The sequence below is a fragment of the Macaca thibetana genome, chromosome 13 (genome assembly GCF_024542745.1).
Source record: "Macaca thibetana thibetana isolate TM-01 chromosome 13, ASM2454274v1, whole genome shotgun sequence".
Taxonomy (NCBI): domain Eukaryota; kingdom Metazoa; phylum Chordata; class Mammalia; order Primates; family Cercopithecidae; genus Macaca; species Macaca thibetana.
In genome coordinates this window covers 1562520-1585871 of record NC_065590.1, presented here as the reverse complement: position 1 = coordinate 1585871, position 23352 = coordinate 1562520, and the positions used below count along the sequence as shown (strand labels likewise).

The 23352-nt window shown below is 41.0% G+C and overlaps 2 protein-coding genes across 2 annotated transcripts in view; both read left to right on the top strand.

Moving 5' to 3' along the window:
* The window catches only part of ANKRD39 (ankyrin repeat domain 39), a 745852-nt gene that overhangs the window by 316394 nt on the left and 406106 nt on the right, over positions 1–23352 (top strand). The window lies entirely within an intron of this gene.
* TMEM131 (transmembrane protein 131) overlaps positions 1–23352 on the top strand; it is a 256208-nt gene that overhangs the window by 130384 nt on the left and 102472 nt on the right. The window contains exon 5 of the mRNA XM_050755189.1: positions 12335–12458. Within this exon, the coding sequence (XP_050611146.1) occupies positions 12335–12458 (124 nt within the window). The remainder of the gene's footprint in view (positions 1–12334; positions 12459–23352) is intronic.

Here is a 23352-nt window from a genome sequence, read left to right as displayed (position 1 = left end):
CAGCCCCTCTCATAACCCTCACCTCATGGCCTTTCATCAGTTTTCAGAAGCAGTTTAGTTTTGGGAAAGGTTATTATCCTTGTTTTCACATTAAACTATAAACTAAATTCCTCCCAAAGTTAGCTTTACCTGTTCCCAGAAATGACAAAGGACAGCTTGGAGGTCAGAAGCAAGATGGAGTCAACTATGTCACATTTCTCTTACTGTCCTAATTTTGCAAAGGCGATTTCCCTCCAGACATTTATTGCAGGCTGCAAAAGATGCTTTGGGTAGAAACTTGGTTTACTAAAATCTTTGGCTTATGTAATTATTACATTCAGAAAATCTTGATTTCAGATCTAAAGTTTAAAGTAGGTACTTCATGGCTGTAAAAAAAAAAAGAGGACATTGAATAGACTGTTGCTAAAAATGGATGTCTTTATTGTCAAGATAAATTCAGTTTATGAAAGGCAGTTTTTCTCTGATGACTTTTTGGTATTCCAAGAAAATCAAATAGGCCCCCTAAAGGGATACTTGGTGCCTCTTAGCTTTTCAATTCCTACCTACCCAGTCTTTCCATAAAAGATTTTACATCAACTCCCTAGCTCAGCCTTCAACCTAAAATGTTTTTGAAAGGAGGATAGTAATATTTTGCGGTAATTGAGTGGTACAAAGTACTGCATATTGATTTGGCCCAACTTCCTGCCCAAAGCTGTGCTTAACAGAGTGCTGTGTCACTGTCATTCATAAGGTCTGCCTCAGGGCAGTTGCTAAGCCATTTCTTCAGCTGTTTCTTGGCACTGCAGTGTCATCTTTCTGTGGTGAAGGAAACTTGCCTTTGACCACAAGATTGCAGTTTACTTTCCAAGCTAGTCTCTAATTCGTCGCTGCTGCTTTCTAATTCTTTTGAGCCTCAGACTATTCGAAAATACGGACAGTTGGTAGTTCTGCTGCAGAAGCACAGAGAACAGCTGTGTGCCCGCTTCAGCTTGGCTTACAAATACTTCACACTGTCCCTTTTGGCCCTACTTCTGTCTTTGGACAGCCAAGAATAGAAACAAACAGGACCAGCGCTGGCAGGCATTTGGAAATCTTTGTTTTATTTCTAAATTTTACCTGTTCAGCCATGTAGTCATATATCCTGCTTGTGATAGGCAGAATTCTAAGATAGGCCAGAATTCCAAAAATGCCTGGCCTCTAATGTACCTGTACGTACATACATTCTCCCAATTATTCAATCAAACACCAATGTAGGTGTTGCTATAGAGGATTTTGAAACTGTAACTAAGGCCCCAAATCAATTGACCTTTAAGATAGATTTTTTTGTGGGGGGGTGGGCCTGACCTAGTCCATGAACTTTTAAAATCTGGCTTTAGCAATCAGAAACAGAAACGTCAGGTATTTGAGGTAAGGGAGATACTGGATGCAAGAGAGTTTCTTCGTGCTGCTTTTGAAAATGGTAGGGTCATATGGCAAAAGACTGAGAGCAACCTGAATTTTATGAACCACCAGAAGGAACTTAAAAGAACTCTGAGCTTCAGATGAGGACACATCTTGCCAAGTTCCACATTTCCTTGTGAGACCTCGAGCAGATAAACCAGGCATTCTTACACAATTATAAGATAATGAATGGGCATTACTTTAAGCCTCAAAGTTTGTGGTAATTTATTACATAGCACAGAAAAGCAGCACATTGTGAGTTTACAAATAATCATGTACTTTCCATGGCCTAGATTCTGCTCATGTAACAGAGGATGATGAGGAGGAAGGCAAGCTGTTCCTGTGAGGTCTGTGAGCTAGTCTGTCCAAGGAGTGCCCGCTCTCTTTGCTTCCTGTGGCGTGGACTGCCCAGAGCTAGCGGCAGCCTGCTCTGTGTGAGCACGCAACGACTAAAATATCCTGCTGATGTCCTTCCTGACACCTTCCCTCTGTTCTTGTTACTCCAAACTACTTTGAACAACATAAGTAGATGACTCTTCTCCTCTGAGCAAGGGTTCATTCATTTCTATGGGATGTGGCCCATGCCTTTCCTCTTTGATCCCTGGAAGAAAGGGCAGGGCCAGCCTCAGAAGCCTTGCAGATCAAGCATTCTGATACACTCCCTGCTTCCAGGTTCCTGCACTTCCACACTTGTCTCTTTTCCCCACAGCCCTTTCCTGCAGGAGGCCATCTCCAATCCTGTCTTCTTGAAGGATACCCCAAATTACCTGTCCATTTTATATCCTGTCTTCTTTATCTTAGCTGAGATTGACTGTACTGAAGTCACACAAGGAAAAACATTGAGAAGGAATTCACAGAGATGTGCTTGAATGGTTGCCAGTTAGCATGAAGTCTATTTGAATTATAAAAGCGTTTTTTTTTAAGAAGCACACAGTTGGTGAACTTTCAGGATGCAAGGAGGATGTTTTTATTTCTGTGTGCTATTGTTCTCCATATATGTATATATGAAGCTTGAGGAAGAAGACTTTTATCTTCTATATTGTATCATTCAGCTTCTTCCTGCAGTGTCATGGCTGTAGTTTGAGGCCCCAGCTGGGTCTGTACCCATTTCCCTAATTGTTTCATGGTGTCATAACCCCACCTGGGATTGATGAGCCTGTTATTTAAAGAATCTGAGTCCCCACCAGAAGCAAGAGGAATTCAACAGTTTGAGTGCTGCTTGGTTTGAGGAGTTCTACTGTCTAACTCCAAATATGTTCTTCCAGACCTGTTCTGGATACCTACCTATCACTGCCTCAGGACCCAATCCCTGTTTCCACGTTGTTGTTGTTGTTCTAGACTGTTAGGCCACAGAATGATTGTGGACCTCATAATGTGCAGTCCACAGAATGTCAGCCACAGAATTATTTTTGGCCAGGATTTTGCTTCCCTGGGTAAAGCAGAGAAACTCTCTGGGATCCTACCTTTCCAGTGCAGTCTGTGGGCACGGCTTTCCTAGTTAGTAAAAATAAAATAAAATAGCATGATGATAGACTTTAACTCTATCAATAATTTTATTAAATATACATAATCTGAACACACCAATTAACAGACCAGGATTGTCAGATTGAATAAAAAAGCGACACACAACTAGCAAAAAACCTACACATATGTATGTGTGTGTGTGTGTATATATAAAGACATAGACAATATTTTATTTATATACATATATATGTGTGTGTGTATATATATATAGACATAGACAAGTTAAAAATGAAAGGATGGAAAAGATATTACCATGTAAACACTAACCAAAAGAACCATGAAAGGACTATGTTAATTTGGACAAAGTAAACTTCAGAACAAGCACATTACTGGGGATAAAGGGAGATATTACATAAATATAGAGGGGTTCATTTACACACACAAAAATAACAACTCAAAATAAGCATGCATCTAACAGTGGAGCTTCCGAATACTTGAAGCAAATATACCCTTAGGGCATGGGATTTTAAGAATGGCATAAGGAGCTCAATGGACCATCTCAACAAACAGCAATTTAACTGATGAGAATTATTTTTAAAAAACAGTTATTTAAAGTTCCAGGAAATTGTTCATTCAAAAAAATGTTTTAAATCTTCATAAGAACAGTGGCAGTCTCTGGCATTTGGGCTACAACCTATTCTGTTCTCCCCACCACATACCCCTCAAGCCCCAGCTCCTTGTTATAGAAGCTCCCTCTAACGCCAGTTTGTACTCTGCGACTGTAGTTTCACCCTGAGAGGGGAGGACTACTAGCATTTCTCATCATCCCCAACTTTATGTTGCAGAAGTTCTGTTTCAGGCACGTTTTAGAAAGGACTGGGTCTCTCTTCACCCACCCCTCTCTAGGACAGATGCTGTATCCTATATGCAGCAGGCCTGAAACCTGGGGAACCCAATCCTGCTCACCTCACTAGTAGGATAAGTTCCACACTAGGAAGAGCAAGCTGAGAAGACCAGGGTCTACCACCCCTTCCCCAGTGTCCACTTGTACAGCAGGGCGTCACTAGGGGAAAAGCGGATCAGACAACGTAGACTTTAAAACAAAAAAGTTACTACAATTAAGATGGACATTTTATGATTACAAAAGGGTCAATCCAGGGAGATAAAACAATTGTAAACATATACATATATAAAACTAATAACAGAGACCCACCCAAAATATATGAAGCAAAACTGCCAGAACTGAAGGAAGAAATACACAATGCAACAGTAATGACAGTCTTCAGTACCCCCATTTTCAATAATGGCTAGACCATCTAGGCAGAAGATAAAGAAATAGAAGACTTGGAAAAAGTATAAACCAACTTGACTTGTAGACATCTTTAGAACACCGTGCTCTGTAACAGAATACTTATTCAGCTCAGGCATTTGTAGAATGTTCTCCAAGATAGACCATATGCTAATCCATAATACAAACACTAGTAATTTTAAATGGATTTAAACAATACCGGCTGAACATTCCTAATCTGAAAATCCAAAATGCCCCAAAACCTGAGATTTTTTGTGTGCCAACATGATGCTCAAAGGAAATGCTCATTGAAGAATTTCAGATTCTCAGATTAGGGTTGCTTAACTGATAAGTATAATGCAAATATTTCAGAATCTGAAAAAAATCTGAAGTTCAAAACACTTCTGGTTCCAAGCATTTCAGGTAAGAGTGATACTCATCCTGTACAAAGTATGTTCTCTGACTTTATTTTCTACTGAAATAAATTGGAAATCAAAAACAAAAAAACTCTTGGGATAATAAACATACTCCTTAATAATCAGTGAATCGAATAAATCAAAAGGGAAATGAGAAAATACTTTGAGATGAACAAAAACAAAACATATCAGAACTTACAGAATGCAGCAAAAACATTGCTGGAAAGGAAACGTATACGTAGCAAAATATCTCAAATCAGAAACTTAACCTTCTCCCTAAAAAAACTAGCAAAAAGCCAACTAAAGCAAGCAGAAATAATAAAAACTAGAGGGGAAATAAATAAAATACAGAATAGAAAAACGTAACAGAAAATCAGCAAAACCAAAAGTTGGTTCTTTGAAAAGATCAAATTGTCAAACCTTTAGCTAGACTAGGGAATAAACAGAAAAGACTTAAATTACTAAAATCAGGAATGTAGGTGGTGACATTACTATCAACCTTACAGAAATAAGATTACAAGGGAATATTATGAACAACTGTATGCTAACAAATTCATTAACTTAGTTGAAATGGACACATTTCCAGAAAGACCCAAAATATATAAACTGACTCACAGAGAAATAGAAAATCTGAATAGACTTATAACAAGCGAAATGTTTGTATTAGTCATTTAAAAACTTCCCAGAAAGTAGCCAGGTGCGGTGGCTCACGCCTCTAATCCCTGCACTTTGGGAGGCCGAGGCAGGTGGATCACGAGGTCAGTATATCGAGACCATCCTGGCTAACATGGTGAAACCCCACCTCTACTAAAGATTTAAAAAAATTAGCCGGGCGTGGTGGTGAGCGCATGTAGTCCCAGCTAGTCTGGTGGCTGAGGCAGGAGAATGACGTAAACCCGGGAGGCGGAGCTTGCAGTGAGTGGAGATCACGCCACTGTCCTCCAGCCTGGGCGACAGAGCGAGACTCTGTCTCAAACAGAACAAAACAAAACAAAACAAAAACTTGCCAGAAAGCAAGCCCTGCCCCACACAGCTTTAGTTAAGGATTCTATGAAACAAAGAAGAATACCAATCATTCCCAAACTCTTCCAAACCATAGAAAGGGAAACAATTCCCAATGTAGTCTGTTAGATCTGTATTACCCTAATACCAAAACCAAAGACGCTACGAGAAAATATAGACAAAATACTTCTTCTGAATATAGACGCAAAAATCCTCCACAAAATGCTAATAGAGTCTAAAAACAATCTAGTTTACGCCATGACCAAGTGACATTTATCTCAAGAACGCAGGGTTGGTTTAACATCAGAAAAATCAATTAATATAGGGAATACAGGGAAAACCAATAATCATGTCAATAACCACAGAAAAAGCATTTGAGAAAATAACATCCTTTCATGATAATAATGCCTAACAAACTAGGATAGACGGGATTTTCTTCAACCTAATAAAGAGCATCTGTGATGAAAACCCGAAGGCTGACATCATACTTAGTGGTGAAAGAATGAAAAAATTCCGCCTACATCAAGAACAAGACAAGGAAATCCATTCTTGTCACTTCTCTTCAACATTGTATTCCATGTTTGACCATGGCAATAGACAGCATTACACTCCATCACAACATTGTGTGTATCATCCGATTGATTTACTCCAAACAGGTGTGTGAACTTACCAGCTACTGTCTGGTAATGCGTATTGAGAAGGGCAGAAGACCAAGTCCTGGTCTTTGTCTCTTCTTGTGAATTTAAAAGGAGAGATGATCCCCAAAATGGAGAGCCCCAGTTCCACACATACACATAAGAACTGTTGATTGCCCCATATTTGTCACCACTCTTAACTGACAGTGCTTAGGCAGAAGCATAGTGGACAAAGGTGTCTTCCTAAATCGTAGTTCAGTAGCCCTAGGACTGTGTAGGACCGGAGAGAGACGTTAGAGGAGAGCATTTCAAGGGCAGCTGCTCATCAGCTCCTTACCCTGGCAAGCTTTTCTGTTCTAGGTTGAAGGATCAGGCTGTATCTCAAGGCAGACTGGGAAGAACGTGGAGGATAATAAAGTTTGGAAGCCTTCCCCTAGCCTAGCCTCTCGTCAGCTCAGGCTGCCCATTGCCACTCACTTTCCTTCGCCTGCCACTTTAAGGCAGCCTTGAGTTCTCCCAAGGGCTTCTCACTGTTTTTTGGTTATTTCTTGGAGTTAGTACCTCCCTCTAACTTCTAAATTTTTTCAGCATTATTGTTGGGGGGAGAGAAGATGGCAGGGAGAGCCAGCATGTACTAATTCACTATCTTTAAAGGAACCTAAATTAGCCCCTGATTAATTTGTTGCTTTTTTATTCAATTATTTTTAAATTTTTGTGGGTACATAGTAGATATATATATTTATGGGTTACATAAGATATTTTGATACAGGCATGCAATGCATAATAATCACATCAGGGTAAATGGGGTAGTCATCACCTCAATCATTTATCTTTTGTGTTACAAACAATCCATTTATATTATTTTAGTTATTTAAAAATGTACAGTTAATTTTCTTTTATTTTTTTATTTTTTTACTGTAGTCACCATGTTGTGCTAGGAGATGCTAGGTCTTAACCATACTTTCAGTTTCTTTGTACGTATTAATCATCCCCATTTCTACCCATCCCCGCTACTGTCCTTCCCAGCCTCTGGTAACCATCCTTCTACTCTCTATCTCCATGAGTTCAATTGTTTTAATTTTTAGCTCCCATAAATAAGTGAGAACATGGAAAGTTTGTCTTTCTAGGCCTGGCGTATTTTACTTAACATAATGTTCTCTAGCTCCATCCAGGTTGTTGCAAATGACAGGATCTCATTCATTTTCATGACTGAATAGTACTCCATTGTATATATGTACCACAGTTTCTTTATCCATTCATCTGTTAATAAACACTTAGGTGGCTTCCAAATCTCAGCTATTGTGAATAGTGCTGTAATAAACATGGGAGTACAGATAACACTACAGTATACTGATGTCCTTTATTTTAGGTGTATACTTATGAGTGGGATTGCTGAATTGTATGGTAGCTCTACTTCTAGTTTTTTGAGGAACCTCCAAACTGTTCTTCCTAGCGTTTGTACTAATTTACATTCCCACCAACATTCCCTTTTCTCCACATCCTTGCCAGTATTTGTCGTGCCTGTCTTTTGGATAAAGCCATTTTAATTGGAATCAGATATCTCATTGTGGTTTTGATTTGCATTTCCCTGATAATTAGTGATATTGAGCATTTTTTCATATACCTCTTTGTCTTTTCTATGTCTTCTTTTGAGAAATACCTATTCAGATAATTTGCCCCCCCCCCTTTTTTTTTTTTTTTTTTTTGAGATGGAGTCTCGCTCTGTCGCCCAGGCTGGACTGCAGTGGCTGGATCTCAGCTCACTGCAAGCTCCGCCTCCCGGGGTTCCCGCCATTCTCCTGCCTCAGCCTCCCGAGTAGCTGGGACTACAGGTACCTGCCATCTCACCTGGCTAGTTTTTTGTATTTTTTAGCAGAGACAGGGTTTCACCGTGGTAGCCAGGATGGTCTCGATTTCCTGACCTCGTGATCCGCCCATCTCGGCCTCCCAAAGTGCTGGGATTACAGGCTTGAGCCACCTCACTCGGCCAAGTTCCTCATATGTTCTAATTATTAATCCCTTGTCAGATAGGTAGTTTGCAAATATTTCCTCCCATTCTGTGGGCTGTCTCTTCACTTTGTTGATTGTTTCCTTTGCTGTGCAGAAGCTTTTTAAGTTGATATGATCCCATTTGTCCAGTTTGGCTTTGGTTACCGGTGCTTACGGAATATTACTCAAGAAATCTGCCCACTCCAGCGTCCCGGGGAGTTGCTAATTAATTGGTCCTTTTCTTTCAGTTTGAAAGAATTCCCATTAGCATTTCTTGTAAGATATATCTGATGTTGGTGAAATCCCTCAACTTTTGTTTGTCTGGGAACGTCATTATTCCTCTCTCATATTTGAAGGATATTTTCGCTGGAAAGGATATTTTTGCCAGATACACTATTCTAGGGTAAAAGTGTGGGGGTTTTTTGTTGTTGCCTTCAGCACTTTAAGTATGTCATGCCAGTCTCTCCTGGCCTGTAAGATTTCCACTGAAAAGTTTGCTGCCAGACGTGTTGGAGCTCCGTTGTACCTAATTTTGTTTCTTTTATCTTGTTAATTTTAGGATCCTTTGTTTATTCTTGAGTTTTGGAAGTTTGATTATTAAATGCCTTGAGGTAGTCTTTGAGTTAAATCTGCTTGGTGTTCTATAACCTTCTTGTACGTCATTATTAATATCTTTCTCCGGATTTGGGAAGTGTTCTGTTATTATCCCTTTAAATAAACTTTCTACCCCTGTTTCCTTCTCTACCTCCTCTTTAAGGCCATTAACTCTTAGATTTCCCCTTTTGAGGCTATTTTTTAGGCCCTGTAGGTGTGCCTTCTTTTTAATTCTTTTTTGTTTTCTCTCCTCTGACTATTTTCAAATAGCCTGTCTTCAAGCCCACTAATTCTTTCTTCTTCTTGATCAATTCTGCCATTAAGAAACTCTGATGCAGTCTTCAGTATGTCGGTTGCATTTTTCAACTCTAGAATTTCTGCTTGATTCTTTTTAATTATTTCAGTTTCTTTGTTAAATTTATCTGATAGAATTCTGAATTCATTCTCTATGTTATCGTGAATTTCTTTGAATTTCCTCAAAACAGCCATTTTGAATTGTCTGTCTGAAAGGTCACATATCTCTGTTTCTCTAGGATTGGTCCCTGGTGCCTTATTTAATTCATTTAAGGAAGTCACGTTTTCCTGGCTGGTCTTAATGCTTGCAGATAGATGTTCATCAGTGTCTGGGCATTGAAGAGTTAGGTATTTATTGTAATCTTCACAGTCTGAGCATGTTTGTACCCCTTCTTCTTGGGAAGGCTTTCCAGATATTCAAAAGGACTTGGGTGTAGTGATCTAAGCCATGTCTGAGTTAGGGGGCACCCCAGCCCCAGCAACACTGTGGTTCTTGCAGACTTATAGAGGTACCATCTTGGTGGTCTTGGATAAAGATCAAGAAGAATTCTCTGGATTACCTGGCGAAGACTCCTGTTCTCTTTCCTTATTTTCTCCCAAACATCGCTCTCTTTCTGTGCTGAGCCACCTGGATCTGGGAGTGGAATGACACAGCATCCCTGTGGCCCCCACCACTGGAACCGCACTGGTCAGACCTGAAGCCAGCACAGCACTGAGTCTCGCCCACGGCCCACTGTAACCACTCCCTGGCTTGCAGGTGTGTTTCTTCAAGGCCACAGGGCTCTGCAATCCGCAGGTAGTGAAGCCAGCCAGGTGTGTGTCCTTCTCTTCAGGACAGCAAGTTCCCCCAGGCCCCAGGTGGGTCTGTCGGTGTGTCTAGGAGCCAGGGACTGGAGTCAGACACCTTAGAACTCTACCTGGCGTTCTGTTGTGCTGCAGCTGAGCTGGCCTTCAACCCATTTGATGCAGTCCTGCCCACTCTTCCCTCCCCTTTCCACAGACAGAGGATCCTTACCCCCATGGCCACCATCACCACAAGCCCATGGAGAATACTGCCAGGCTACCATCAGTATTCCCTTAAAGCCCAAGGGCTCTTCAGTCAGCTTGTGGTAAATGCTGCCAGGTCTGGGACTGGGAACTGGGCTCCCTCCCCAGTCCACAGCATCCCCATCCTGCTGTGGCTGAGCTGGTATCCAAGATGCAAGACAAAGGCCTCATTTCTCTTCCCTCTCCTCTCCTCTGTCAAGCAGAAGAAAGGGATCACTTTCTGAGCCGTGAGCTGTGCTGCCTGGGGTTGGAGGAGGGGTGGGGCAAGCACTCCCTTGGACACCCCAGCTCGTATGTCAGTAGGTTGCATGCCCCCCAAGTCTACTGACTCTAAGCCCAGCACGGCACTAGGACTCTCTTAGGAATTTCAGTTCTTGTGGCCTAGACTGCCTTTCACGTTTATTGAGGGCCCCAGAACATTTTAACCTGAGGTGGCAAGGCTAGTGGGAACTCGAGTTAGGACTGCTAGGATGGGCAGTTCCCCCCGGCAAGGGTTCATCTAAATGCTCCCTTCCTGGGAAGGCAACCGCTGAGTTCAGCCAGATTTTGCTTTCTGCTGTGACAGGGCAGCACTGAGTTCACTGCAAAATCTCACAGACGCTGGACTGTCCCTCTCCCAAGTGCGCAGACTCTCTCTGTGCCACTTGGCTGCTGCCGGGTGGAGGGGCGTAGGTGGGAAAGGGTGGCATCAGCGATTCAAGATTTTCTTCCCTATCCTCTTCAGTGCCTCTCTCAGTGATACGAAGTTAAAACCAAACCAAGTACCGTGAGTGCTCACCTGATTCTTGGTTCTTATGAAGGTGTTTTTTTTTTGGCATAGATAGTTGTTAAATTTAGTATTTCTGTGGGGAGAGGGACAATGGTGGAGCCTTCTATTTGGCCATCGTGCCCTGCCCTTCCACCTGCATTCCATTTTCTTAAACTATTGAAAATTATCAGCTGTTCACTGTTCATCAACTTTCCCAAGTCTTGAATTAGAGGTGAGCAACTAAATTGAAGAAAAGGTAGGGACAGAACTTCTTGAAGAACAAAAGCATGGTGGACAGTTGAACCAAGTATAAAATGCAGTTCTGGCTTTGCGTTTTCAACTGCTTGGGATTTGAGGTTTATATGTAAACTTTAAATATGAAATATGAAATTTACAATTTCAAAAACCATGGACCAAAATGATTGCATGAGGAGAGGACCTTGTGAAAGAAGGGTGTATATTTGAATTAGAAAAAGAGGGTTTGGATTGGTGGAGGAGGATAGGGAGAAAACACAGGGCAGGCAGATTAGCAGAGCCGTGGGGGACTTGCCCATGGAACTAGCCTGGCTCAGGTGGAAGGTCTGGATTGAAAACAGAGTTACTTGTTTAGGTTGGGTCATGTGAGATTAGGAAGGAATCTAATAACTAGTGAGTGTGTGTGGGTAGTTAGAAAAAGCAAGGAAGCTGTAGAAGGTAGGAGGCCTGTACCAGTAAGATTAGCTACAGAAGTAGTAAGTGGACTATAGAATAAAGTTTCACTTCTAAGGCAAACCATGGCATGGATGCCAAGGGAGACATTAAAATGGATTTGGGGATTTCAAACCATTGAGTGTGTTTAACTTTGAGAAGAGGCAGTTCAGTACTGGCAGTTAAAGCGCAGTCTAGACCCAGAAGACTTAGATTCACATCCAGGTTCCAAGTGTGCCTTTGACAAGTTAATTGACTTTTCTGTGCCCCAGTATTCTTGTGAAATGAATATAGTAAAAGCCCCTAACTCACAAGATCTCCTCACACAACTTTGCTACTCAGTTTCCACTCCTAAAATGAAGAGCATGTATCCATGGAATTTGAGAAGAGGGCACGATTGGTAGGAGGCCGGGTGGTGGTACAGAAAGAAAGAAAAGGAACTGACCATTTTGTGCCCCGTCCACCACCTCACTGGGTTCTGAGCTTCACAGGGATGAGACTTGCTTCATTGTATCCCAGCACCTGGCACTGTACGTGACATAATTGGCACTCAAGAAATATTTATTGAGTGACTAAATGCATTTTTATGTGTAAGTTTAAAGATAAATTCAGAAAGCATTTTAATATATTTAGCTATGTATTTGTCTAACAGTTTTGATTAATTTTTAACAACTAGAAATCATCTTATCAATCATAATTCAATCATAATTATCTGTGAAGTATTTGTGATAATTTTCTTTTTGTTTTACAGACCAGTTGGAATGCCAAAAATGGAAAAAGTCTACTTACATAATCCTAGTTCTGAAGAAACTATTACTTTAGTATCAATATCTGCTACAACATCACATTTTCATGCATCATTTTTTCAAAATAGGGTAAGTTTCTCTGCTATACATGATCTTTCCTGAGTTTGTTCAGTTCGTTCAGTGTATCAGGGGCTGAAATTAAGATGTCATCCGGGCTGAGTCCTGGTCCAGAGGCTCTGAGGGGAAGTCACTTCCAAACTCATTAAAGTTGTCGAGAGAATTAGGTTCCTTGTGGTTGTAGAACTGAAACCCCTGTTTGGCTGCTGGCTCTTGGCCAGTGACCCCTCCCAGCAACTCAGGGCCTCCGGGTTCCTTCTCACAGGCCATCCGTCTTCCAGCCAGCAACAGGGCATCTCTCCACTGGCACTGTGTACCTCTCTGGCGTCCTCTTCTGCCTCCAGCGAGAAAACTCTGCTTTAAAGGGCTCCTGTCAGTGGGTCAGGACTCTCTGGAGAGTCTCCCTTTTGATTAACTAAAAGGCAGCCGGTTGGGAGCCTTAGTTACATCTTAGTCACGGCCTCAGAGATTAGGACATAAAGTCTTGGGCTCCAATTTAAGGTTCTCCTTACCACAAATATCCTTTAAAATTTTATTTTATATTTTCATAGGAAGTGTGTAAACTTGTTATTAAAAACGTTTTCTCTGACCAAAAAAATAAAAATGGTTTCTTAAGTACATTTTAAATCTGAGAGAATACCTAAAGCTTTAATATATAGGTTTCCAAAATAATTAACAAAATAACAAAGATCAGAGGGAAGTAAATGAATGGAACTAAATTTCATCTTCCCAGAGTTTTCACTGACTCCTTTGAAGGGATGTGATTGAGTAACAAAGAAGAAACCTTTTTAACCATATAAGATATTGGTTGCTATATTTTTGTATCAATTATTTGATGTTTACATTTCTCCTTTCTAAAATCCTGTTTCATCATATGTTGTTTTTTACAGTAAAACAAAAAAGCATAACTTTTTCATTTAAAGGTATTTTATAAACAAGGGACTGATAAATCAGCATATTACTTTTGGTAATAAAAAGCTTAATTGTTTTGTGATTCTTGTGGAAATATCCCTTTTCTAAATTATTTCTTAAAATAGCTTTCCCTTGAGTTATTCTTTGTTATCTAAAAGACATTTTCACACTTTTTATAAAAGTGCTGTTAATAATAGCCTCCAATAATATAATTCTGAGGCTGTGAGAGGCCTGTGTCTACACAGGCCGAGCGCCAGAGAGGTCTGCTCCCGTCGTGCAGTGAGTGACAGGAGCCAAGGTGAAGGTGTAGGTGTTCTATTATCATCCCCAGTGATTTGTATCATATTACACTTCAGTGAGTGGCCTGTACCTAATAGTTTCTATAGAGAGATATATTTATGTGGAATGAAACCATCCAGCTTTCAGGCATTGTCAGTATGCAGAGACAGGTTGGGTTAAAGGGCCAAATTGTGAAGTAAAAATGGAATCAGTTCAAAAATAGTTCACAACTGCACTATGCATTTTATTTCTAGCTTGTTAACTTTTTGCTAAGTCAAGCAATATTTTGTTGTTTCTGAACACTCCAAGCTTCACCTGTGTTAAAGGCCAGGGTTTTTACTTTTTTCTTTGCTATCATAATACAGAGACTAGAACAAGAGTTGCAAACAGGTTCTTAAACTGGGCTAGGTAAACAGTATAAATGAATGAAGCAAGCCGAGTGGGATGAGGGGTGTCCTAGAGAACATGTGACACATTCAAAGAGATCAGCCTCCCCTGGGCTCCGGCCAGTGGTTACCGTGTGAGGAGTCTAAGCCCATGTGCAGTTCTGCTCATTTCCCAAGAAGAGTCAGAAATAAGAATTTTCATGTATCTTCCAGTCTTTACACATTGAAAATCAATTCAATTTTAGAAAGACAGTGTGAGCCAAACAACATAAGCCATAGGCTACTAACTTGACATTTCTGAACTAGACTCTCCTAGGGACTATTTCTATATATGAATGTTATGCAGAGAATAGGGTCTCTGGAAATTTTTTAAAAGATAAACTAAATGTGTAGGTAATTAAGGAACAAGTTAACCAATCTGTTTTGTGCTGTCAGGTGATGGAATTAAACAATAAAAATAATTACACCTACCAAATTCCACATTTAAATAGTCAAGATTTAGCTCAAAGGAGATAGCCAAAATCTTTACTCTCTCCTCTTATACTTTTTTCTTCTCCTTGCTTTCCATCTTTTTTTCCCTACAGTAAGACACTGACTTAAGAAGCTCAAGAAGTAGAGGGGAGAGATGGAGTGAACTCTTGGGGGAAGAAATAACCTATTTCCTCTCCACCTCAGCTTTATGCCAACAATAAGAGCCTTGGGGAAAGATGAATAGACTTTCTTATGTGGAGGAGAGCAAAATCTTTCTGTATGTTTACTCTAATTGCCTTTGTCATGCTCAGAATTCTTGGTCAGGTGTTATTTCTTTGACAATAAAACGTTGTCTATGACTCAGAGTTTTTAATTGCTGTTATCATCTCTACCTTAACCAAAAAGTAGGAAATACAGAAAAGACTAAGTATTTTTAAATTATTTTTTAAACCAAGTTTTACATAATTGTATTTTAATCCACACATGCAAGTAATCTTGTTAGGTTTTGATTTTAAGACCACCTGAAAATCAAAAAGAATAGGAATACTAAGAGAGGTACGGGATGTGGTTGTGTAACGATTTATTTCTCTGTATATAAGTTTTTGTAATTATCTGTAATTATCTGTTGATTGAATATAATTAATCAATTATAATTTAAAATTACATAATAGACTGCATTTAGGCCATTCATCTTTCATGGCCATATCGTATATAGGCCATAAAATATACGTTTTGCATCAGAAAAGACAGATTTTTATAATAATATTCTAACAAGTCCAATTGTGGAAATGGGGTGCCTTACACACAATAGGAAACAATGATGTTTTCTTTATTGACTAGAACCTTTTGATTAATTAAATTTTCAGATAAACTGAAGATTAGGACACACTTTGTTTCAGTCTGTGACTAAAATTAAAATGTTATAGTTCACTCATTTCGGTATACTTAATGATCAGTCTCTTCTCATGGGTTGAAGGGGCATTAATAAAAATTAATGATTATTTTAATTAGATATAGAAGGACATTGTTCTGTTGATTCCATGCATGTTATTGGGAATTTAAGGAAACGCGATGGAGCGGTAGTATGGAATATTATGCAGATAATAAAGAGAATGAAATAGGTCTCTATAGATCTGCAGTAATATACGTGACATGCTAATATGTAAGAAAAGCATATTGTAGAGTCGAATATAATGCCTTTTTTTTTTTTTTTTTTTTTCCGAGACAGGGTCTTTCTCTGTCGCCCAGGCTGGAATGCAGTGGCATGATCTCAGCTCACTGCAACCTCTGCCTCCCAGTTCAAGCAATTCTTGTGCCTCAGCCTCCCCAGTAGCTGGGACTACAGGCACCTTCTACCACACCTGGTTAATTTTTGTATTTTTTAGTAGAGATGGGGTTTTGCCATGTTGGCCAGGCTGGTCTCAAACTCCCAGCCTCAAGCAATCCGCCTACCTTGGCCTCCCAAAGTGCCGGGATGACAGGCATGACCCACCGCACCCGGCCTATAATGCCATTTTTATAAAAAGCAAAAAATCTGTGTATATTTATTTGGGTATATTAATAAGAGCTGGAATAAAGCACAGATTAGATTTGCCAGGTTAACTGGATAACCTAATAATGGTGAGAATGGAGGAGGTTTGAGGGTATTAGCTTTTTATTCAGTCATCTTTGGTCTGTATCACTAAGTAAAATCAGCACTTGTTACTTTTGCAGTTTAAAACGTATAAGAAAATGTAAATTATAGTTTTGCCACCCCACCTATGTGGAAAGAAGGAATTAATGTAACAAATATTTATGAAGTGTCTACTTAAGTGCCCGGCACTTTCATCAGTGAAAACAGAGATGCTTATCATACATACTCTGGGGAGTTTGGGTAAAGTCAGCAGCAGAGGGAAGGCAAGCATGATAAATAAGTAAATTTTATACGATCTTAGAAGATGTTACAAGGTCAAAAGAAGAGTATGAGATCAGAGGCTGAGGTGTGCACAGGGAAGGGTGTAAGATCAGAGGCTGAGGTGTGCACAGGGAAGAGTATGAGATCAGAGGCTTAGGTGTGCACAGGGAAGAGTATGAGATCAGAGGCTGAGGTGTGCACAGGGAACGGTATGAGATCAGAGGCTTAGGCGTGCACAGGGAAGGGTATGAGATCAGAGGCTGAGGTGTGCACAGGGAAGGGTATAAGATCAGAGGCTTAGGCATGCACAGGGAACGGTATGGATCAGAGGCTTAGGTGTGCACAGGGAAGAGTATAAGATCAGAGGCTTAGGCGTGCACAGGGAACGGTATGAGATCAGAGGCTTAGGTGTGCACAGGGAAGAGTATAAGATCAGAGGCTTAGGCGTGCACAGGGAAGAGTATGAGATCAGAGGCTTAGGCGTGCACAGGGAAGAGTATGAGATCAGAGGCTTAGGCGTGCACAGGGAAGAGTATGAGATCAGAGGCTTAGGCGTGCACAGGGAAGAGTATGAGATCAGAGGCTTAGGCGTGCACAGGGAAGAGTATGAGATCAGAGGCTTAGGCGTGCACAGGGAAGGGTATGAGATCAGAGGCTTAGGCGTGCACAGGGAAGAGTATAAGATCAGAGGCTTAGGCGTGCACAGGGAAGGGTATGAGATCAGAGGCTTAGGTGTGCACAGGGAAGAGTATGAGATCAGAGGCTTAGGCGTGCACAGGGAAGGGTATGAGATCAGAGGCTTAGGCGTGCACAGGGAAGGGTATGAGATCAGAGGCTTAGGTGTGCACAGGGAACGGTATGAGATCAGAGGCTTAGGCGTGCACAGGGAAGAGTATGAGATCAGAGGCTTAGGCGTGCACAGGGAAGAGTATAAGATCAGAGGCTTAGGCGTGCACAGGGAAGGGTATGAGATCAGAGGCTTAGGTGTGCACAGGGAAGGGTATGAGATCAGAGGCTTAGACGTGCCATTTTCAATAGGGTGGTCAGGGTAGGCTTTATTCAGAAGGTGACATTGGAACGAAAACTCAAAGGGGTGAGGTGGGACTGTTTGGAGGAAAGTGAAACATGGAAGAAAAGCATTCTAGCGGGAAGGACCAGGCAGTACAAAGGCTCCATTGTTGAAAGCAGGCCTGGTGTTCAAAGACAGCTAGACCAGAGTGAGCACAGATGAGAGGAGAAGTAAGGGGGCAGACCATGAAGGGCCTTACAAACTGTGGTTTGACTTGACTCTTTTTCCTGAATGACGTGGAAAGCCATCAAAGGGTTTTGAACAGAGGAATGAAATTGTAGCTTTAGGTTTTAAAAGGATCATTGTTCATCAAAAGTAGGACAAGGGACACCAGTCATATTGGCTGTTGCCATACTCCAGGGTAAGAAGATGATTAGATGATTACTCTGACCAGAGTGATACATGGAAGAGGTGAAGAAAGGAGTTGGACTTGGGATACAGGGATACCTTGGAGATATTATGGGTTCAGTTCCAGACCACTGCAGTAAGCCAGTCACAGAATTTTTTTGTTTCCCCATATATATAAAAGTTATGTTTAAGGCTGGGCGCAGTGGCTCAGGCCTGTAATCCCAGCACTTTGGGAGGCCGAGACCAGCGGATCACGAGGTCAGGAGATCGAGACCATCCTGGCCAACACGGTGAAACCCCGTCTCTACTAAAAAATACAAAAAATTAGCCGGGCAAGGTGGCGGGCGCCTGTAGTCCCAGCTACTCGGGAGGCTGAGGCAGGAGAATGGCATAAACCCGGGAGGCGGAGCTTGCTGTGAGCTGAGATCCGGCCACTGCTCTTCAGCCTGGGCGGCAGAGCGAGACTCCGTCTCAAAAAAAAAAAAAAAAAAAAAAGTTTATACTGTAGCCTATTAAGTGCAGTAGCATTGTGTCTAAAAAATGTACATACCTTAATTTCAAAAATACTTTATTGCTAAAAACTGCTAATGATCATGCCAGCCTTCTGCAAGTCATAGTCTTTTTGCTGGTGGAGGGCCTTGCCTCAGTGTTGACAGCCACTGACTGATCAGGGTAGTGGTTGCTGAAGGTTGGGATGGCCATGACAGTTGCTTAAAATAAGACAACAGTGAAGAGTGCAGCATCCATTGATTCTTCTTTTCACAAAAATTTCTCTGTAGCGTGCAATGCTGTTTAATAGCATTTTACCCACAGTAGAACTTCTTTCAAAATTGGAGTCAATCCTTTCAAACCCTGCCTCTAAGTTTACGTAGTATTCTAAATTCTTTGCTGTCATGTCAACATATTCACAGCATCTTCACTAGGAGTAGATTGCATCTCAAGAAACCACTTTTTTTGCTTATCCCTGAGAAACAACAACTCTTCTGTTCAAGTTTTTTCAGGGGATTGCACCAGTTCATTCACATCTGTAGATGCCACTTCTAATTCTTTTCTCTTGCTGTTTCTACCACATCTACAGTGACTTTTCCACTGAAGTCTTGAGCCCTTCAGAGTCATCCAAAAGGGTTGGAATTAACTTCTTCCAACCTCCTATTGTTGACATTTTAACCCTCCTCCCATGGATCACAAATGTTCTTCCCCCACCACCAAGACAGAGTCTCACTCTGTCGCCCAGGCTGGAGTGCGCTGGCACAATCTTGGCTCACTGCAGCCTCTGCCTCCCAGGTTCAAGCAGTTCTCCTGCCTCAGCCTCCTGAGTAGCTGGGATTACAGGCCCACTCCACCCCTCCCAGCTAATTTTTTTTTTTTTTTCTATTTTTAGTAGAGACAGGTTTCACCATGTTGGCGAGGCTGGTCTCGAACTCCTGACTCAGGTGATCCACCTCCCTTAGCCTCCCAAAGTGCTGGGACTACAGACTTGAGCCACTGTGCCCAGCTACAAATGTTCGTAATGGCATTTAGAATGGTGACTCCTTTCCAGGAGGTTTTCAATGGACTTTGCCCAGATCCATCAGAGGAATCACCCTTTGTGGCAGCTATAGCTTTAAGAAATGTATTTCTTAAATAACAAGACTTGCAACTTGAAGTTACTCCTTGATCCTTGGCTGAAGAATGGATGTTGTGTTAGCAGGTGTGAAAACAACTGCATCTTCTTGTACATTTTCATCAGAGCTCCGGGGTGACCAGTTGCCTTGTCACTGAGCAGTAATATTTGGAAAGAAATCTTTTTTCTGAGCATTAGGTCTCAACAGTGGGGTTTAAATATTCACTAAACCATGATATAAATAGATGTGCTGTTATCTAGGCCTTGTCCATTTATGGACCACAGGTAGAGTAGATTTAGCACAATTCTTAAGGTCTCTAGAATTTTCAGAATGGCAGATGAGCACTGGCTTCAACTTAAACTCACTAGCTGTGTTAGTCCCTAATAAGAGAGTCAACCTGTCCTTTGAAGCTTTGAAGCCAGGCACTGACTTACCCTCTTTAGATGGCATCTTCCAACAGAAGGCTGTTTCATCTACATGGAAAATTTGTTGTTTAGTGTGGCCATGTTCATCAGTGATCTTAGCTAGATCTTCTGGATAACTTGCTGCAACCTGGACATCAGCATTTAATGCTTCACCTTGCACTTTTATGTGATAGAGCTGGCTTCTTTTCTTAAACCTCATAAATCGATCTCTTTTAGCTTCCAGCTGTTCTGCAGCTTCCTCCCCTCTATCAGTCTTCACAGAATTAAAGAGAGTCAGGGCCTTGCTCTGGATTAGGCTTTGGCTTAAGAGAATGCTGTGGCACGGAGAGGCGTGGTGGCTCACGCCTGTAGTCCCAGCACTTTGGGAGGCTGAGGCAGGTGGATCACCTGAGGTCAGGAGTTCAAAACCAACCTGGCCAACATGGTGAAACCCACCTCTACTAAAAATACAAAAATTGGTTGTGGTGGTGTGCACCTGTAATCTCAGTTACTCAGGAGGCTGAGGCACAAGAATCGCTTGAACCCGGAAGGCGGAGGTCGCAGTGAGCCAAGACCACGCCGTTGCACTCCAGCCTGGGCATCAAGCGAAACTCCATCAAAAAAAAAAAAAAAAAAGAGAGAATGCTTGGGCTGCTTAGCTCTTCCATCCAGACCACTAAAGCTTTCTCCCTATCAGCAGTAAGGCAGTTTTCCTTCTTTACCAGGTGTGTGTTCACTGGAGTAGCATTTTTAACTTCCTTCAACAACTTTTCCTTTGTATTCACAGCTTGGCTGTTTGGTACTAAAGGCCTAGCTTTGAGCCTCTCTTGGCTTTCAGCATGTCTTCCTCACTAACCTTATCATTTCCAGCTTTTGGTTTAAAGTGAGAGATGTGCAACTCTTCCTTTTACTTGAACACTTACAGGCCATTGTAGGGCTACTAATTGGCCTAATTGTGATATTATTGTATCTCAGGAATAGGGAAGCTTAAGGAGAGGAAGGGAGTTGGGAGAACAGTGGCTGGTGGAGCCATGAGAACACACATAACATGTTTCATTTTAAGCTTGCCATCTTATATGGGCATAGTTTGTGGTGCCCTAAAACAATTTCAGTAGCAACATCAAAGATCACAGATCATGCAGATATTATAATAATGAAAAATTTGGAAATACTGCAAGATCGCCAAAGTGTGACACAGAGATACAAAGTGAGTGCATGCGGTTGGAAAAATGGCACTGGTAGACTTGGTTAATGCAGGCTTGCAAAACGGCAGTACCTGTGAAGTGTAGCAAAGCGAAGCACAATAAAATGACATATGCCTGTATGTTTTGAAGATACACCCAACAGGATTTCCTGATGTGGGATTTGAGAGAAAGAGAAGAGTGAAAATTGACTCTAGAGTTTTGTCCTGAACTCTAGTCCTCAACTAGAAGGACAAAGTTGCAATCAGCTGAATTGAAGAAGGCAGAGGGTAGAGCAGGTTTCGGAGGTACAACCAGTAATTCAATTTGGACATGTTAGATTTCAGGTATCTCCTAGATATCCAAGAGGAGGTGGCAAATAGGCAGTTAGTCTATGAGTTTGGTATATGAGGACTAGACTAGAAATAGAGATTTCGGAGTCACTAGTGTAGATATGAAGCCATGGATCTGGATGAGATCACCAAGGAAGGAGATCACCCAGGGACTGAGCTGTGGTACAGTGCTGACTTGGGAAAATTACGATTTGTTAGTGGTATTACTAGAAACTCAGATCTCCTGTCGATCAGCTATATACTAGATGTCCAGTTCCAATAGTGGCAGAAAACTGCACTAAAAATTAAACATTCCATGGTGATTTTCCTAACTCTTTGGAGTTTAGATGGGCCTTAAAAGGGTATTGTTTGAATAGAGACATTTTTAAATCAAATTAAGTTCCCATAAACACTTTAAAGGACACCGGTTTTCCTCTGGATACATTTTCCATTATACACATAGGCTTTAGGAATCTCCTCATTGACACTAGAACTGGTCTTGGGTGGGAATACCATAATTCTGTAACTGTCACTTTTTTTAGAGAACATTTCAGATTTTTTTTTTTGGTGGATACACAGCATTTATTGTACTAATTTTGCTACCTTTTTTTTTCTTTCAACTTTTAAGTTCAGCGATGCATGTGCAGGATGTGCAGGTTCGTTACATAGGTAAATTTTTTTTCACTTTTTTTAATATCGGAAACTGAGACCCACGTTACAGTCAAGGGCACCTTACCGTCACGGTCAGCCCGGTTTAAGGGTGTGTTTTCCCAGAGAGAATGGCACTGGTGGTCTCAACTCTACCAAGGAAACATTAAATTTTCTGCTTGATTAGACCACTGATAGGGATTCAGACCACACACCTCCATGAGTACTGATACACAGTGCAAATTTTAAGAGTAAGTTAGTTTTTCTCCCTTCCTGCGGTGCCCAGAATGAGTCACATAAGTTTTCTTCACTGCCCCTTTCTGTGGCTTGGGTTTGTACTTGTCATCCTCACTCCTTGTTTTATTTGAAGAACGTTCTCTTGTTCTTCTTTTTTTATTCTTGGTATGGTATAAAACATCGGTATTACAGGCACTGGCATCTTAGATGGGAAAATGATATTGTCATATTTTGTTTCGTTTTGTTTTGTTCGTATTGCCAGAGTCCTCTCTGTGTCTCTCAGTGTCAGTTCTGTGAATCCTTACATTGTCAGAGGGAGTTAGGAAGGTGATGAGAGGGTGACCAGTCATATGATTCTGTGGAATTAAATTCACGACAATAAAAAGTGTGGGTGGACTGCCTGAACTCAGTGATATTACCCACTTCGTTTCAAGATTTTGTTGTTTTAAAGTTAATTTGGCTTTAATCTTGCCCACCAAGAGTTAAACCTAAACATTCAATTATTTGTTCTTACTCCAAGGGAACATGAACACTGAGACCCTCATAAAAAAAGGTCCAGGCTAAAATATGCTTGAGTGAGTCCGCAACCCTTGTGGATTCACCCAAAACAGTAAAAAAAAAAAAAAATATATATATATATATATATGTATATGTGTATACATATACACACACAGATATATTTAATATATATTCTATATGTATTTGTTTTTAAATTACAGTATACTTGCAGTAAAATTCACCCTTTTAGTATATAGTTCTGAGTTTTGACAAACCCATAAGGTCATATAATCAACAACTTGGTCAACTCAAACCACTGAGTGTCGCCTATTCCAGAAGACTGTATTGATTTGGGACCCATGTAGCATATAGTGTTTTTAGTCTGGCTTCTTTCTTTTAGCATAATGCATTTCATGTTGGTTGGTGTAGCAGGCCTGTATCAGTTCTTTGTACCACTTTATTATTATGGAATAGTATTTCATTGGCTGGCAATGTCACTGTGTGTTTATTCATTCACCAGTTGAAGACTTTCGGGGTGTTTCCAGTTTGGAGCTATTAAACCCACTGTAAATATTTACATACAGATGTTAACAGTTTTTTTGTAACAACTGTACCCGTTTGTATTCCCATGAGAAACATGTGA